Source organism: Anolis sagrei, chromosome Y, assembly GCF_037176765.1.
Source record: "Anolis sagrei isolate rAnoSag1 chromosome Y, rAnoSag1.mat, whole genome shotgun sequence".
In the NCBI taxonomy this organism is placed as follows: Eukaryota; Metazoa; Chordata; class Lepidosauria; order Squamata; family Dactyloidae; genus Anolis; species Anolis sagrei.
Genome location: NC_090035.1, coordinates 80,561,869 through 80,576,089, shown reverse-complemented (window position 1 = coordinate 80,576,089; position 14,221 = coordinate 80,561,869). Strand labels below are relative to the sequence as shown.

Below are 14,221 nucleotides of genomic sequence, written 5' to 3'. Positions count from 1 at the left end.
AAGGGTTCTTTCTCCCACCGTGGACATCATTCCACAGAGCGTGCCTCCAGGCAACAGAGGCCAGGCTACCCCTATGCAAATACCCTCACTGATGGACTTTGCAGCTTCATGGCTACTCAATGCTATTCAAGTTGGCTCATTGCAACATTCACACTTCCTTCACACACACAGGGGCTCTTTCCTAGTCTCCAGGGCAGTAGAAAACAAGCTTGCTCCCTCCTCCCTATGACTTCCCCTCACATATTCATACATGGCTCTCATCATATCTCCTCTCAGCCTTCTCTTCTTCAGGCTAAACATGCCCAGCTCTTTAAGCCGCTCCTCATAGGGCTTGTTCTCCAGAACCTTGATCGTTTTAGTCGCCCTCCTCTGGACACATTCCATGCACACCACTTGCCTCACTTCCATCAGAATCTCCGAAGATGCCATTAGCCACAAATACAGGCGAAACATCAGGAGAGAATGCTGCTGGAGATGGTTCCTAGGAATTGTGGGAGTTGGAGTCCAAAACGCCTGGAGGGCCGAAGTTTGCCTCTGCCTAATTTTGTGGGATTGGTTAAGGCACTCCCTTTCCGCTTCTTTGAAACCTTATTCCCATCGCTTGGGGTTGCTGCGTCATTGGGCTGGCCCTTGTCCAGGCGTCCGAGGGTCAAGTGACCCATACAGGCACCAAGGCCAGGGCCTCCTGGTCACTTGATGGGCATCGGGGTCACTTTCGGTCATCTTGAAGCAATGGTCAGTGGCCTTGTCTGATAAGCTTGTGTGTTTCAACTGAACCTTGCTCCATTTCTGCTGGCTGAATTTTGGGTGATGCCCACATCTGTTTACGCATATTTCCTGGAAACAGACAGATAGCTGGATAGCTGCTTTCGTTCTGAAGCCAAAAAATGTAGCTCGACAATGGGGGGGGGGGGTGCTCCCAGGTTCCCCTTCCTGTCATTTTTAGGACTATTGGGATGAAAATGACCACACTTGGAGGACACATCTACCACTGTTAGCCCGCCAAGTTTCATAACGTTTGGATCTTCCCCCAATTTTTTAGGAATTTCTTTTCTTTCTAGAGCAAACAGAGAAATATAAACAGAGAGAACTTGTTGGCAAAAGAATTAAATTGTAGTTAGGTAAGTAACTAGGTAGTAGTTTTCAGAGTATGAGGCTTTTCTATTTGTTTGCTGGGATTAATAATAATAATCTATATAAATAAAAATGTAATGTCTGTTTGTAGGATTAACAGAACTCAAAAACCACTGGACGAATCGACACCAATTTTGGATACGAGACACCTAACAACACAATTTATGTCCTTCACTCAAAAAATTGATTTTGTCATTTGGGAGTTGTATTTGCTGGGATTTATAGTTCACCTACGATCAAAGAGCATTCTGAACTCAACCAATGATGGAAATGAATCAAACTTGGCACACAGGATTCCCATGACCAACAGAAAACACTAGAAGGGTTTGGTGGGCATTGATGTTGAGTTTGGGAATTGTAGTTTACCTACATCCAGAGAACACTGTGGACACAAACAATGATGGATCTGGACCAAACTTGGCACAAATACTCAATATGCCCAAATGTGAACACTGGGGGAGTTTGGGGGAAATAGAATCTTGACATTTGGGAGTTGCAGTTCCTGGGATTTATAGTTCACTTAGAATCGCAGAGCATTCTGAATCCCACCAATGATAGAATTGGGCCAAACCCTCCACACAAAACCCCCATGACCACCAAAGTGGGCCATAGCAACGCGTGGCAGGGGATGGCTAGTCTATATAAATAAAAATGTAATGTTTGTTTGTGGGATTAACAGAACTCAAAAACCACTGGACGAATTGACACCAAATTTGGACACAAGACACCTAACAACCCAATGTATGTCCTTCACTCATAAAAACACTGAAAAACACAGCAAAAGAGACTTAAAAAACAAAAAAAAAACAAAGCCCAAAATTACATTACAATGCATGCGCAAAACCACACATATAGGCAAACACATATATATGAACACACACACACAAAACACATACACAGAAAGGGGGAAGGAATAAAGAGGGAGAGAAGGAGGGGAGAGAAAGAAGGAAAGAAAAAAAGGGTAGAGAAGGAAATAAGTAGAGAAGAAATGAGAGAAAGAGAGAAAGAAGGAGGAAAGGAGAGAAGGAAGGAAAGAAAGAAGGGTAGAGAAAGAAGGAGCGAAGGAGGGAGAAAATGAGGGAGAGAAGAGAAAGAAGGAGGGAAGGAGAGAAGGAAGGAAAGAAAGAAGGGTAGAGAAGGAAGGAGCGAAGGAGGGAGAAAATGAGGAGAGAAGAGAAAGAAGGAGGGAAGGAGAGAAGGAAGGAAAGAAAAGGAAGTAAGTAGAGAAGGAAGGAGAGAAAGTGGGAGAGAAGAGAAAGAAGGAGAGAAGGAAGGAAAGAAGGGTAGAGATGGAAGGAAGAAGAGAAGGAGAGAAAGAGAGAAAGAAGGAGGGAAGAAGAGAAGGAAATAAAAAAGTGAAAGAGGGAAGGAAGGAATGAATGAAGGAAGGAGAGAAGGAATGAAAGAGAGAAAGAGGGAGGGAAGGAAGCAAAGAGACAAGGAAGGATGGAACCAAAGAGCAAAGGAAGCGAGAAAAGAAACAGGTAGAGAAGGAAGAAAGAAGAAGGGAAAGAAAAGGAGGGAGGGAAGGAAAGAGGGAGGGAAGGAAGGGTAGGAAAAAAGGAGAGAAAGAGGGAGGGAAGGTTGGCCACAGCAAAGCGTGGCGGTACAGCTAGTAATAATAATAATAATAAAAATAATAATAATAATAATGATGATGATGATGATGATGTCTCCAGCCAAATTGACAAAGGAAAAAACATGGCTGTGGCTCACAAATGGAACTTTGAAAAAGGAGACAAAGGAGGGCCTGATTCTGGCAGCCCAAGAACAAGCCATTCGAACCAAGGCCACCCAAGCCACAATTGAAAAGTCAACAACAGATCCCAAGTGTAGACTCTGCAAGGAAGCCGACGAAACAATAGATCCCATCCTCAGCTGCTGCAAGAAGATCGTGGTCAGACTGCAAGCAGAGGCACAACACCGTTGCTCAGGTGATTAATTGGAACTTGTGCCACAAACACCATCTGCCTGCGACAAAGAACTGGTGGGAACACAAGCTGGAAAAAGTTACAGAAAATGAACACATCAAGTTACTCTGGGACTTCCGAATTCAGACAGACAAAGTTTTGGAGCACAAGACTCCTGACCTCACGATTGTGTTAAAAAAGAGAGTATGGATTGTTGATGTTGCAATCCTAGGTGACAGCAAGATTGCAGAGAAACACCTGGAAAAGCTGACACGATATGAGGATTTAAAGATTGAACTGCAAAGACTCCGGCACAAGCCAGTCAAGGGGGTCCCAGTGGTGATCGGAACACTGGGTGCAGTGCCTCAAGACCTTGGCCTGCACTTAAACACAATCGGCGCTGACAAAATTACCATCTTCCAGCTGCAGAAGGCCACCTTACTGGGATCTGCACACATTATTCAGCGATACATCACACAGTCCTAGACACTTGGGAAGGGTCCGACGTGTGATCCAATACAACAGCCAGCAGAGTGATCTTGTTTGCTGTGGACTCATCTTGTTGTGTTTCAAGTAATAATAATAATAATAATCATCATCATCATCATCATCATCATCATCATCACACAGTCCTAGACACTTGGGAAGTGTCTAACGTGTGATCCAATTCAACAGCCAACAGAGTGTCTGCTGTGGACTCACCTTGTTGTGTTTCAAATAATAATAATAATAATGACCATTCATAATTCACAACACCCTCATAATGATGTTGACCGGCTCTACCTGTCTAGAAGTCCTGGTGGCAGAGGGCTATAAGTAAAACAAGCAGTTGAAGATGAAAAATCACAATGCCCTGGCAGAAGATGGAAAGGAAAGCCAAGAACCTGCTTTGAATGAAGTCAATAATCGGAAACTTCTAAAAGCACAGCAGACAAAGAGTCAGTACAAGAAAACTGCACTCCAAACCAGAGCTGACAGTTCCTTGGGCAGTTCCTTGAGAAGATTGAAGGAAAAGTGGACAAGGAGAAGACCTGGTGATGGCTCATGAATGGAACCCTGAAGAAGGAGAGAGAAGAAGGCCTGATTCTTGCAGCCCAGGAGCAAGACATTAGGAGAAAGGCCAGTAAGGCCAGGATCGAAAAATTAGTGGATGACTCAAAATGCAGACTGTGCAAGGAAGCTGAGGAAATCATGGACCATCTCCTCAGCTGCTGCAAGAAGATCACACAGACGGACTACAAACAGAGGCACAACTCTGTGGCCCAGATGATTCACTGGAACGTATGTCACAAGGATTTTAATTCTAATTGTTGAATTGCTTATTGCTTTTTGTATTTGTATTACTGTCAATTGTTAGGCATTTAATTATGCCTCCTCTGTAAGCCGCCCTGAGTCCCCCCCCCCCGGGGTGAGAAGGGCGGGGTATAAGTAAATGAAATAAATAAATAATAAATAAGGACCACCTGCCAGGAGTCAAGAACTTTTAAAGGGATCATCAACCTGCAAAGCGAGTGGGAAATGAACATGCAAAAATCCTGTGGCACTTTCGAATCTAGACTGACAAAGTTTTGGAACACAACATGCCAGACATCACGATTGTGGAAAAGAAAAAAGTCTGGATTATGGATGTCACCATTCCAGGTGAGAGTCGCATTGAGGAAAAACAACAGGAGAAACTCAGCCGCTATCAAGACCTCAAAATCGAACGGCAAAGGCTCTGGTGTAAACCAGTCCAGGTGATCCCAGTGGTCATGGGCAAACTAGGTGCCGTGCCAAAAGATCTCAGCCAGCATTTGGAAACAATAAACACTGACCAAATCGCGATCTGTCAACTGCAAAAGGCCCCCTGAATTGGATCTGCGCGCATCATTCGGAAATACATCACACAGTCCTAGACGCTTGGGAAGGGTTCGACTTGGGATTTTGGGATACGAAATCCAGCAGAGAGATCTCGTCTGCTGTGACATGCTGTGCTTTTGTGTCAATAATAATAATAATAATAATAATAATAATAATAATAAATATCTATTAAAACTATTTCCTGAATGAGAGGAGGGGAGGAGAAAATGAAGCTAAAGGGTGACTCAAGGCTTTCAGAGCCACCCAAATATTGGGTTGTTTAGCCATGTTCCAGAAGCATTCTCTCCTGATGTTTTGCCTGCATCTATGGCAGGCATCCTCACCTGCCAACAAAGGATTCCCCCAGTAATAAGGAGCCAGACCTTGAAACTGCTAGGCTATTAAATGCTAATCAAGGTGGCCAATTGCAACATTCACACTTGCTTCAAACAGACAAGAGTTTTTTCTCCCACCCTGGATATTATTCCACAGATATATAAACCCAAATTTCCTAATTTCCAACAGATTTCACAACCTCTGAGGATGCCTACCATAGATGCTGGTGAAACATCAGGAGAGAATGCTTCTGGAACATGGCCAGACAGCCTGGAAAACTCACAGCAACCCATTGATTCTGCTCATGAAAGCCTTTGACAATACAATGTTGTAATTGGCCAGCTTGATTGGCACTGAATGGCCTTGCAGTTTCAAAGCCTGGCTGGTTGCTGCCTGGGGGAAACCTTGTTGGGAGGTGTTAGCAGACCCTGATTGTTTCCTTTCTGAAATTCCACTGTTTGTTGAGTGTTCCAGGCTTCGAAGCAGCCAGGCTTCGAAGCTGCAAGGCCATTAATTAGCAATCAAGATTATTCAGTTCATGAAAGCCTTCAACAACAAACCCAATGCACATTGTATTGTCGAAGGCTTTCATGGCTGGAATCACTAGGTTCTTGTGGGTTTTTTTGGGCTATATGGCCATGTTCTAGAGGTATTTTCTCCTGATGTTTCGCCTGCATCTATGGCAAGCATCCTCAGAGGTAGTGAGGTCTGTTGGAATTAGGAAAATGGGTTTATATATCTGTGGAATGGCTGGGGTGGGGCAAAGAGCTCTTCTCTGTTGGAGCTAGGTGTGAATGTTTCAGCATATTTCTAGGTTAGCAGGCCCAATGCATATTTCCCAATGCACATTTCTAGGTTCTCTTTGTTAATTGCTTCAGTTAATTAATTTACTAATTGCTATTAATTGGTCATTATAATATACTTTAAATGGACTATAAAATGTCTGGAATTCCACTGTTTGTTGAGTGTTCCAGGCTTCGAAGCAGCCAGGCTTTGAAGCTGCAAGGCCATTAAATGGCAATCAAGGTGATCAACTGCAACATTCACACTTGCCTCCAACAGACAAGAGTTCTTTCTCCCACCCTGGACATCATTCCACATGGATATAAACCTCACTTGCCTAGTTTCCAACAGACCTCACAACCTCTGGGGATGCCTGCCCTAGACGCAGGTGAAATGTCAGGAGAGAATGCTTCTGGAACATGACCAGACCGCCCGAAAAAACTCATAGCAACCCAATGATTCCATCTATGAAAGCCTTCGACAATCCACCCAAATATTGTTAAAGAAAAGCTCACCAAGAGGAAAGAGATGCTCTTTCTTTTCTCCCTACCCCCCAAATATGTGCACACTCTGCCCACCCGTCCCTTACTTCCCCAACTCCCAGTCCCGCTCTCCAAAGTTCTCTGAAGCTCTAGATGCCCTTACTGCCTGTTACAGGGAAAACCAGCTGATCCCTAACCCATCTAAGACACAGACATGTGCTTTCCATCTTAAGAACAGACCAGCATCCCGAGCTCTGAGGATTATGACCTGGGAAGGAATCCCACTGGAGCATTGCAGCGCACCCAAATACCTGGGAGTCACTCTGGACCGTGCTCCGACTGACAAGAAGAACTGCCTGAACATCAAGCAAAAAGTGGGCGCTAGAAACAACATCATACGGAAGCTGACTGGCACAACCTGGGGATCACAACCAGACACAGTGAAGACATCTGCCCCTGCGCTATGCTACTCTGCTGCTGAGTATGCATTCCCGGTGTGGAACACATCTCACCACGCTAAAACAGTAGATGTGGCTCTTAATGAGACATGCTGCATTATCATGGGGTGTCTGCGCCCTACACCACGGGAGAAATTACACTGCTTAGCCGGTATTGCACCACCTGACATCCGCCGGGAAGTGGCAGCCAATAGTGAAAGGACCAAGGCAGTGATATCTCCAGCCCAACCCCTGTTTGGGTATCAGCCAGCACGTCAACGACTTAAATCAATAAATAGTTTTCTAAGATCTACAGAGACACTCGCTGCAACACCTCAGCAACCGAGAGTCCAAAAGTGGCAGGCTCAAACCCAGCACCTGATACCAGATGAGAGACTCACCCCTTGGCACACAGAAAACTGGGCAACTTGGAAGACGCTGAATAGACTGCGCTCTGGCACCACGAGATGCAGAGCCAACCTTAAAAAATGGGGCCACAAAGTGGAGTACACAACATGCGAGTGCGGAGAAGAGCAAACCACTGACCACCTGCTGCAATGCAACCTGAGTCCCACCACATGCACGAGGGAGGACCTTCTTGCGGCAACACCAGAGGCACTCCAAGTGGCCAGATACCGGTCAAAGGACATCTAATCAACTACCAAGCTTGCAAACTTTGTGTTTTGTTTGTTTGTTTGTTAAAAAATGCAATACAATTGTTTTGGTTCGCTCCTGACATGATAAATAAATAAATAGTCCCACTAAATAAAAAGAATCACTAAAACAAAGGAAAATCCAAAAGATTCAATGCTAGAGAGAGGTCAAAGCCCAATACGAGGACCCTTGACCAGCTGTCACGTGGCCCATTTCGGCCAAAATTAAAAATGGCGGCTCAGCCCTTATCGTTATGGTCAGCAGAACAAGCTGGATTGGACGAAGCGAACCGACCCAACCAAATCCATGTTTGGAACCACTTTAACCGCCATGGAATACTGGGAGTTGTAGTTCACCCTCATCCAGAGAGCACTGAACCCAGCTGACGACAAATCTGGACCAAGTTTGGCACACAAACCCAACATGGCCAACTGTAAATACCAGCTGGGTTTGGGGGCGATTGCCTTGAGAATCTGGGAGTTGTAGTTCACCCTTATCCAGAACCCCACCGATGACAGATTTGGACCACACTTGGCACACAGACCCAACATGGCCAACTGTAAAAACCGGCTGGGTTTGCAGGTGATTGCCCTGGAAATCTGGGAATTGTAGTTCACCTTTATCCAGAACGCCGCCAACGACAGATCTGAACCAAACTTGGCACACACACACAACATGGCCAACTGTAAATACCAGCTAGGTTTGCAGGTGATTGCCCTGGGAATCTGGGAGTTGTAGTTCCCCTTTATCCAGAGAGCACTGAACCCAATTGCTGACAGATATGGACCAAATTTGGCTCACCGACCAACATGGCCAACTGTAAATACCGGTTGGGTTTGCAGGTGATTGCCCTGGGAATCTGGGAGTTGTAGTTCACCCTTATCCAGAGAGCACTGAACCCAGTTGACGACAGATCTGGACCAACCTTGGCACACAGACCCAACATGGCCAACTGTAAATACTGGCTAAATTTTGGGGATGATTGCCCTTGGCATATGGGATTTGTAGTTCCCCTTTATCCAGGGAGCACTGAACCCAGTCGACGACAGATCTGGACCAAACTTGGCACACAGACCCAACATGGGCAACTGTAAATACCAACTGGGTTTGGGGGTAAATGCCCTGAAAATCTGGGAGTTGTAGTTCACCTTCATCCAGAGAGCACTGAACCCAGCCAACGACACATATGGACCAAATTTGGCTCACCAACCAACATGGCCAACTGTAAATACTGGCTGGGTTTCGGGGTGATTGCATTGGGAATCTGGGAGTTGTAGTTCACTCTTATCCAGAGAGCACTGAACACAGCCAACGACAGATCTGGACCAAACTTGGCACACAGACTCAACATGGCCAACTGTAAATACTGGCTGGGTTTGGGGGTGATTGCCCTTGGCATATGGGAGTTATAGTTCACCCTTATCCAGAGAGCACTGAACGCAGCCAACGACAGATCTGGACCAAACTTGGCACACAGACCCAACATGGCCAACTGCAAATACTGGCTGGGTTTGGGGGTGATTGCCTTGGGAATCTGGGAGTTGTAGTTCACCCTTATCCAGAGAGAACTTGAACCCAGTCAACAACAGATCTGGACCAAACTTGGCATACAGACCCAACATGGCCAACTGTAAATACTGGCTGGGTTTGAGGTGATTGCCCTGGGATTTGTAGTTTTCCTTTATCCAGAGAGCACTGAACCCAGTCGACAACAGATCTGGACCGAACTTGGCACGCAGACCCAACATGGCCAACTGCGCATATAGGCTTGGTTTGGGAATGATTGACCCATGATTTTGGGAGTTATAGTTCACCTACATTGTTATGTATTTTCTAATGGGAGCATTCATAAAAAAACGAAATTACATCCTGGCTTTTTCCTCATCAATAGTGTTACCAATTAACTACATGATATGACCTTACACCCCAAAAAACACAATGGCCTTTTCAAATAACCCGGGCACCATTGGGTACCCAAGCTAGTATTTAGTAGACATGGCTCTCATGAGGCTCTCATGAGGCTAAGCGTTCTTTAAGACGCTCCTCATAGGGATTGATAGTTTCCAGGCCTTTTAGTTGCCCTCTTCCAGTTTAGAGTCAATATCTCTCTTGCATTGCTTTGCCCAGAATTGGATGCAGTATTCCAGGTAAAGAGGTCTATCCAACGCATGACGTATTATTATTATTATTATTATTATTATTATTATTATTATTATTTACAGTTTTTATATTCCGCCCTTCTCACCCCGCAGGGATTACAGTGTGCACATATATGGCAAACATTCAATGCCAATTTTCGACATACAAACATATACAGACATACACAGAGGCTATTTAACTTTTTTCTGGCCGCCAGGGGAGCTGTCGCTTTCCATCTGCGACGCTGATGAAGCTCTTCCGCATTCCCCGCATGCTTCCCACAGGAATGCTTTGCAGGTGTCTTCTTTATGGCCTCATAAATCAGTTAATTTAGCCTCCCCACACTATAAGGTGGTACCTAATTTTCCTACTTGACAGATGCAACTGTCTTTTGGGTTGCAAAGGTCGACAACAGGCTACACACAATTGGTTGGAAACCCACTCCAACCCGGGCTGGCTTTGAACTCATGACTTTTTGGTCAGAGTGATCTTAATGCAGCTGCACCACAATCCCAGTGATTCCCTTGACATTATCTTCCTATGGATGCAACCAAAAATCCCATTGGCCTTTTGAGCTGCTGCATCACACTCTTGGCTCAACTTATCGGATCATAGCAAACCCTATTGAAGGCATTATTAAGGGAAGAGGTGGGTGGGGTGGGGCAAGGCCGAGGGTGGAAAAAGGAGAGGCCAAAAGCAGGGCGCAGCTGTCCGGTCCGTGCCTCCTTCCCTCCCTTCCCCCTCCAAAGCCCCGGCCGACCGCTAACTGACAGCCCCACATGCCAAACGGGTGGCTCAGCATCTTTGCAAAAGCCACAGACGTGGGGTCTTTTTTGGATGGAAGGGCAAGCACATCCTTTACAACTGCAAGGCCTTTTGGTGCGTGCTCTCATTCATAGAGTAGGAAGGAACCCCAAAATACTATCTAGCCTGACCCTATTCCAACCCCAATCTAGTCTGCCCAGGTAGGAGAAACACCATCCAATCCCTCCCAACAGATGGCCATCCAACCAGGCTCTTTAGCAGTCTACACTAAAGTTGGGAAGCATCCCCACTCCTCACCCCCTTCTGCTATAAAGGACACAATCAAAGCTCTCCCAACAGATGGCTGTGCAGCCACAGACATGATAGATAAGAGAGATATCATACATATAGATATATAGATATATGGGATATCATGGAACTTCGCCAGACTCTTTAGCACTAAAGTTGGGAAGGACTATAGATAAGAGAGATACCATATATATATATATATATATATATATATATATATATATATGAGAGATATCATACATATAGATATAGGTATGAGATATATAGATATATGGGATATCATGGAACTTCGCAAGACTCTTTAGCACTAAAGTTGGGAAGGACTCCCAATCCCCCTTTCTGCTATAGATAAGAGAGATACCATATATGTATATATATATGATAGATAAGATACCATATATGTATAATATCTCTCTTATCTATCATATATATATAAGATAAGAGAGATATTATACATATAGATATAGCTATATGACATTATAGATACATATAAAAGAGATAAGAGAGATATCGTAGAAATAGATATATATGACATATATATATGAGAGATAAGAGTGATATACATATAGATATATATGATAGATAAGGGAGCTATCATAAGTATAGATGTAGATATATGACATTATAGATACATATAAAAGAGATAAGAGAGATATCATAGAAATAGATATATGACATATATATATATATATATATATATATATGAGAGTCAAGAGCAATATACATATCCATATAGATATATAGGATAGATAAGAGAGATATCATACATACAGATGTAAATATATGACATTATAGATACATATAAAAGAGATAAGAGAGATATCATAGAAATATATATATATATATATATATATGAAAGATAAGAGAGATATACATATCCATATAGATATATATGATAGATAAGAGAGCTATCATACATACAGATGTAGACATATATGACATTATAGAGATATATAAGAGAGATAAGAGACATATAGATGTAGATATATATATAAGATAGATAAGAGAGATATCATACATATAGATGTAGATATATGACATTACAGATAGATATAAGAGGGATAAGAGAGATATCATACATATAACTATAGATATATATGATAGATAAGAGAGGTATCATACATACAGATATAGATATATGACATTATAGGTATATATGAGAGAGATAAGAGAGCTAACATACATATAGATATATGATATGTAGATCTATATTATCATACATATAGATAGATATATTATATATAGATATATGAGATATGATAGAACTCCTCCGGACTCTTTAGCAGTCTATACTCCACAAAAGTTGGGAAGGACCCCCAATCCCTCCCTTTCTGCTCTAAAGGAGGACATAATCAAAGCCTTCCCGACAGATGACCATGCAGACACAGATATGATAGATAAGAGAGCTATCATACATATAGATATAGATAAATCTACAAGTGTCATCCATCTAAACACAGTTCTGCCAGGAAGTAAGACACCATGCAACCCCTCCTGACAGATGGTCATCCATCCAAAGAAGGAGACGTCAACCAAACTCCCACGGCAATGTATTCTATTGTCAAATGGCTCTAGGAATTTCTTCCTAAGCTTCAGGTGGAATCTCTTATCTTGCCATTTGAACCCGAGGCTCTATTATGTCCTGGTTTCCGGAGCAGCAGAAAACAATCTTCCTCAATGGGAGCTCCTTTCCAATATTTTAACCCTCTCTTTTCCAAGCTAGACATCCCCAGCTATATAAGTCATTCCTCCTAGGGATTTGTAGTTTCCAGACCTTCGGCAATATAATAATAACCAATAATAATAATAATAATAATAATAATAATAATAATAATAATAATAAGTTATAATAATAATAATATATAATAATAATAATAATATATTATTATTATTATTATTATTATTATAGTATCCCCATCCCAGGTCCTTCTTCTCTTCCAAAGCTTCTCCTATTCAAATCCTTCCATCTATCACGTTCTACCCTTCGCCCAACGATGTCCATTTGGGATACGCTCTATAAAGCCCTTTTTGGGGGCATTTCCCACCTGTGTTCGCCATGGCAGCTTTGGGTTCTCCTTGTAGGGATCTCTCCGAAGCTGTGTCTGGATGGAACAGGAGGGCTGCTCAGTCATGGAGTGAAGGGGGGCCTCAAGGAGAAGCGGGGGGCTATTTATAGATGACGAATCCCAGCTGCCGTCTCCCATCACAGAGTCTTGCCTGGGAGACGTAGCGCTGCCAGGGTGAGGGGCTCCTCTGATGTCGTTTGCATCACACGCATCACAAAGTAGGAAGGGACCCCCAAAGGCCATCCAGTCCAACCCATTCCTGCCAGGCAGGAAGACACCATCAAAACCCTCCCAACAAATGGCCATCCAGGGGTCTCCTTGTGAATGACATCCTACTTTAGTCACAACAATTGCATCATGTGGATCTATGCAGTATTGAGAATGCTGTCTCCCTGGCAGAAGGGGGTTGGATTAGATAGCTTTTGGGGGTCTCTTTCAACTGGAGGATTCCAGCAGTCAAACGGCATACATCCATTGGATGTAGCTGTCGTGATTAAAGGGGGATCCCATTGACAAAGATGGCCATCTCTCGGGAGGGATGGGATGGTGTCTTCCCTTTATGGCAGAAGGGGGGTGGACTGGATGACCTTTGCAGAGTCCCAACTCTAGATTCCATGATTCAACAGAGACTGGATGGCCATCTGTTGGTAGGGATTAGATAGTGCCTTCCTTTATGGCAGAAGTGGTTTGGACTGGATGACCTTTGGGGGTCCCTTCCAGCCTTAGAGTTCTGTCTATCTATCTATCTATCTATCTATCCATCCATCTATCCATCTCTCAATCATATATATAAATATATATATATGGCTGGATGGCCATCTGTCGGGAGGGATCAGATGGTGCCTTCCTGCCTGGCAAAAGGGGGTTGGGCTGGGCGGCCTTTGGGTGGGTCCCAGCTCTAGATTCCATGATTCAACAGAGACTGGATGGCCATCTGTTGGTAAGGATTGGATGGTGCCTTCCTTTATGGCAGAAGTGGTTTGGATTGGATGGCCTTTGGGGGTCCCTTCCAGCCTTAGAATTCTATCTATCTATCCATCTATCTATCTATCTCTGAATAATATATGTATGGCTGGATGTCCCATCTGTCGGGAGTGATCAGATGGTGCCTTCCTGCCTGGCAAAAGGGGGTTAGGCAGGGTGGCCTTTGGGTGGGTCCCAACTATAGATTCCATGATTCAACAGAGACTGGATGGCCATCTGTTGGTAGGGATTGGATGGTCCCTCCCTTTATGGCAGAAGGGGTTTGGACTGGATGGCCTTTGGGGGTCCCTTCCAGCCTTAGAATTCTATCTATCTATCTATCTATCTATCTATCTATCTCTGAATAATATATATATGGCTGGATGACCCATCTGTCGGGAGTGATCAGATGGTGCCTTCCTGCC

At 43.9% G+C, this 14,221-nt stretch overlaps 1 protein-coding gene across 2 annotated transcripts in view; it reads right to left on the bottom strand.

The window, feature by feature from the left end:
* The window catches only part of LOC132780788 (reticulon-2), a 46,672-nt gene that overhangs the window by 13,633 nt on the left and 18,818 nt on the right, over positions 1–14,221 (bottom strand). The window contains exon 1 of one of the 2 annotated variants that reach the window (XM_067461692.1): positions 12,813–12,930. The exons of the other annotated variant lie outside the window; for it this stretch is intronic. Coding sequence (XP_067317793.1) covers positions 12,813–12,825 — 13 coding nt within the window. The 5' untranslated portion in view covers positions 12,826–12,930. Of the gene's footprint in view, positions 1–12,812; positions 12,931–14,221 lie in introns of those variants that run through there. 2 annotated transcript variants of the gene reach the window in all.